This window comes from Stegastes partitus, unplaced genomic scaffold (genome assembly GCF_000690725.1).
Source record: "Stegastes partitus isolate 25-593 unplaced genomic scaffold, Stegastes_partitus-1.0.2 Scaffold1519, whole genome shotgun sequence".
Classification (NCBI taxonomy): Eukaryota; Metazoa; Chordata; class Actinopteri; family Pomacentridae; genus Stegastes; species Stegastes partitus.
This window is the reverse complement of record NW_007579250.1, coordinates 142,941-147,343: the sequence shown is the minus strand read 5'-3', so window position 1 is coordinate 147,343 and position 4,403 is coordinate 142,941. Positions and strand designations below refer to the sequence as shown.

The 4,403-nt window shown below is 44.0% G+C and overlaps 1 protein-coding gene across 1 annotated transcript in view; it reads right to left on the bottom strand.

The window, feature by feature from the left end:
* Positions 1-4,403, bottom strand: part of hpgd (15-hydroxyprostaglandin dehydrogenase) — a 12,280-nt gene that overhangs the window by 4,118 nt on the left and 3,759 nt on the right. Inside the window, exons 3-4 of the mRNA XM_008300269.1 lie at positions 3,326-3,432; positions 1,851-1,947 (exon numbers count right to left, since the gene is read on the bottom strand). Of these exons, the coding sequence (XP_008298491.1) occupies positions 1,851-1,947; positions 3,326-3,432 (204 nt within the window). The remainder of the gene's footprint in view (positions 1-1,850; positions 1,948-3,325; positions 3,433-4,403) is intronic.

The following is a 4,403-nucleotide window of genomic DNA, read 5'->3' as shown; positions in this document are numbered from 1 at the left end:
CCATCATGTAGAAAGATGTTCCACCATGCTGGATGTGACTGGTTCTGATCCATCCTGCATTTATTTATTGATCCAGCAGGTTTTATTTTCCTCTCATGATCATTTCTCAACAGGTTCTGAGGCATGTGAAGACTTCTTTCCCAACACTTCTGGACAACTTCATGCCATTTTGGACCGTTTCATTTCGTGTCAGTTGGAGTAATTTCAGACAGTTCTGGAGTGATGTTCTACACGTTCACTTCATGTTTGGGTGACGTTTGAGTCATTCTGAATACGAACATCTCCATCAGGACCATGAGGAGCTGCCAGAAGCAGCTGAAAACATGTACGCCTGAGATTTGTCTGACAAATGTCAACAGACGTTATCGATGTGATCTCGTGTTTGGAAGCGATAGGAGCAGGTGATACCGCTGGAGAGATCCTACCGACCCACACGTCTGGGAACGATAACGTCTGGGTCACATGTTTAACTTGGCGTCGCCTCCAAACCAACCGATGTCAAAGAAGTCGGTGGTGTTTCTGCATTTTCTTCAGGAAGTGGATCGTAAGCTGTACTTTGTGTATCGAAGCTCAACAACCAGCATGTAGACCAGAGATGACGGTAAAGCAGCGCTGAGGTGGACAAGCGCTATAAAACCGTTTAGATCATCTGAACACAGCAGCCAGCTCCTGTGGTTTATTCTCCAGTAGCTCTGGTTCAGTAGAACATAACCAGCTACAGGGATTCAGACTTTTACCGGGTCTATAAACGGTGGTCCCCTCAAATTAAAAACAGATTTCTACAAAGTAGTGATGAACCTTCAGCTCCATCATGGATCTCAGGTTGGTCCTGACCAGCTGCCTGTGATGTGAGCTGAGAACACGTGACTGTTCATAAGGTAGATCATTTGCAGGTTTAGTACGTCTGGACTTTGGACGCTTTGTCAACATGTCAAACTATAATTCTGTCGAGTCACTCAGGCGTGCCAGAGGTTAACGAGGTTGACTTAACGGTGATAAAGGATTTGTTTGGTTTGGTGCTGCTGGGTGCAGCAGTGTTTAGGTGAGCTAAACGCTTCCTGGCTGGTTAACGAGCTACAGTCGTTCTGCTGCATTAGCTTCACCGGTACATGCTGCTCTCACCTTCTGTTTATTTTCACCTTTTTATACTGTGGTCTCCTCAGACCAGAGAACCTTCTTCCAGGTGACTCCAGAGTCTCCACATGTCTTCTGCTGAACTCTAGTCCTGATTTGTTGTGGTTATTCTTAAACTGTGGCTCACGTGTCTCAGAACTCTGTGGGACATCTGGTTCATCTGCAGATGATCGGTTAGCTGAGGAGCAGTTTCTATCGATCACAGTAAAAGGTGCCAATAAACAGTGTTCATTCATTCATGACAGCCACTGACCAGCAGGATTTCTCTTGGAGTTCAGAAAAAGCAGCGAAGCAGATTCCATCAGAACAATCGTCTTTTGCTGCAAAATATCAACGCTAATATCTTCACAGTGTCAATACCGACAAAAACACCAACGTCCTGGATAATAAGGCCCCTATAGATCAAAAATAAGGATACTAACATACAGTAGTACCCCTAACATGGATATGAATGTAAAAATATGTCAATAATTATAATATCAACGTACTGAGATGCCAACAGGCTTCATATGAACAGACAAGCATATGAATAACTTGGATAATGATGCACCAATATATCAATAATTAGCATATTAATGTGGAATCAATCAGATCAGTTTGGAAGCTGATCAAACTCAAACGTCGGTCCAGATGAGTTTACACGTTAACATGACGGTTAGTTGTGATGCGTCACATCGTAAAAGCGACGTTCAGCGGGTCCATTTAACGAGGCTCACCTGCCATGGAGGACACGTTGATGATGGTTCCTCCCTCCTTGCCGTACTCTTTGCTCATGTGCTCCAGAGCCAGGTAGGTTCCTTTGATAACCGACGTCTGCAACGCACACAAACACAAGCTTTAACCTTCACGTCCACACGACTCCTACAGCCGGCTGTGCTCGGTCAGAATCAGAATCATGAACGTTCAGTAAACTACTGACAGGAAGTCCGTCTACAGAGAAAACCGTCTCAGAGTCTCATTCTGATTGGACAGCAGCTCATCCCAAAGAGCCTTTTATCCTCTGTTCAGACTCAGCATGCGGGTTTCTTTGACTTCAGTACGTCGACTGTAACAAAAGACTGAACATGCTGCAGCGACGGAGCCACAAAAGCACATCAGACATGGAAAAACAAATATCTGTAGAACAATCCTGTTTTCAGCTGATTTCAACACAGAAAGTCAGTATAATGTTACACCACATAAGAACAAACTGCTATTAGTAATACAGCCTGTTGGTGTGGACGTTATTTACAGTTTTAGTCTTGATTTTAATACACTTTTTTACATGTAAATTAATGCTTTCCCTCATATTCTGCTGCTGAAGGTTGGAAACGATCCCCAACTTCTACCAATCAATAAAAATAGAACTATTGAACCGCTTCAGAGTGGATTTTACAGGACGATGAAAAAGTTTTGTTCGGTTACAGTAAATATAAAATGCAGTCGTACATGATTCTGGTCACTTGGTGGCAAAAAAAACATAATAATAATAATAATAATAACAATAATAAGTATATCCACAGTGAAGCCGTCAGAGGAACAAGCTGCTCGTCCTGCTGTCGGCTCGTTAATACTTTCAGAATAAAAGTCAGACGGTTTTATTTCCAGAATATTTTATCCGTATGAACAATAACCAACGTTCTCTTCTCCATCTGTTGCCTCCGACTGTCTGTAAAACTCACATTTTTGCGGCTGGACTGCTGCACATAAGCTGCTTTTCTCTGCTGATGTTGTCTGAATCCCAAACAGACGCTTGTTTACACGTTCAGCGGTTGCCAAGCAACGGTAGCTTTTGTTTGTGGACGTGTGTGGAGACGGTTTCCTGTTGAGGCTGAAAGTGAATTAACATCAATATATTATCATAGATATATTGATTTAAGGAATGGGCATTTCAGACGGAGTACCACAGGGTACGATTAGAGGCCCACTGCTTGTTCTTTTTAGAACCCAACTGTTACTGTCATGTTCTGAATGAAACCGCTCTCCGACCGCCGCCTCAAACAAACACTCCAGTCAAACGTGTTCACACCAGGCAGGGTGGTGGAGCGTCATGACACAGGTCCGATCACTGACCGACCCGTTCTACCACCTGAGCCACAGCCGCCCCGTCACTTCAACAGACGCTCCTTTGTGTCGGAGAACCAGAGGAGCTGAGCTGTGGGTCCGTTTGAGGTCGGACAGAACCGATCTGGTCCACGGACCTGAAACTCACCAGGTTCACCTGGATGGTTTTCTCCCAGTTCTTCTCGTTGTTGATGCCGGCGTTGTTGATGACGATGTCCAGTCGACCGAACTGGTCCACGGTTCTCTGGAAGGCATCTGAGGGAACAGAGAGAACAGCCACGACGGAGAAGTTAAGGATCTCGTAACATCTGGAGAACGGCTCACAGCAAGCGGAGAACGTTCCCACAACATTGGTGTGGGAACAGGTTTACAGCATTTTAATCTGATGGCCAAAGAACGTTTAGAAGTTTGGATGTCGTCAGAAGCAAAATGTTAACGAGGCGTCTGGAGGCAGAACGTTGACTGCTGAAGGAGAACATTTGGCTTTTTGTGGAGGGAACACGTGATAGAACGTTCTACCAAAGACAGGACGTTTTTATTTAGACATTCACTTAAAAAAAATCTATAAATACTTTCTGGTGTTTCCATTTTTTTTGTTTTTGTTTAGGAACATTTGTATAATTGTGTAACTTAAGCGATTTATGATAATTGTTTGTTTTTAGGTGTTATTCAGTAGATTTCTCAGGATGTGGTGAATTACAGACGACATCCAGTAAAATCACAAGAAAACAATACTTCTGTTGCTGAGAAGCAGTCATTGGTTTACAGACTGACTGTAGAGCAGAAGTAAAACATGAATAATCTGACAGGAAGCAGAGAAAAGCTTTCTCACAAATACTTTACAACATTTGAATAATTACAGTTTATTTAAATGAGCAGGAATAGATTATTTTAAAGACATTTCCTGAGCGTTTGGCTTTATTTTTCTAACTAAGCAGGTTCTGCAGCGTCCCGTCTACGTTCTGGCAGCTCTTCCCTGAGCTGCATGTTTTCGGCCGACTGCGGAGTCACGTCTGCGTTCAGGCTCTGTGTCAACATCAACAGCAGTTAACACCGAACCACATTCCTCAGCAGCTCGCCTGCAGCCTCTTACCGTCTCTGTGTGTCAGACAATGAAACCTTGTTCGTCTCACACCTCCACGCTCAGCTCCTCCTCCTCCTCGGCCGACACGCTCGCACAGATACGAGCGGCGCTGACAGATGTGCAGCAGAAAAATGAAAGAGTG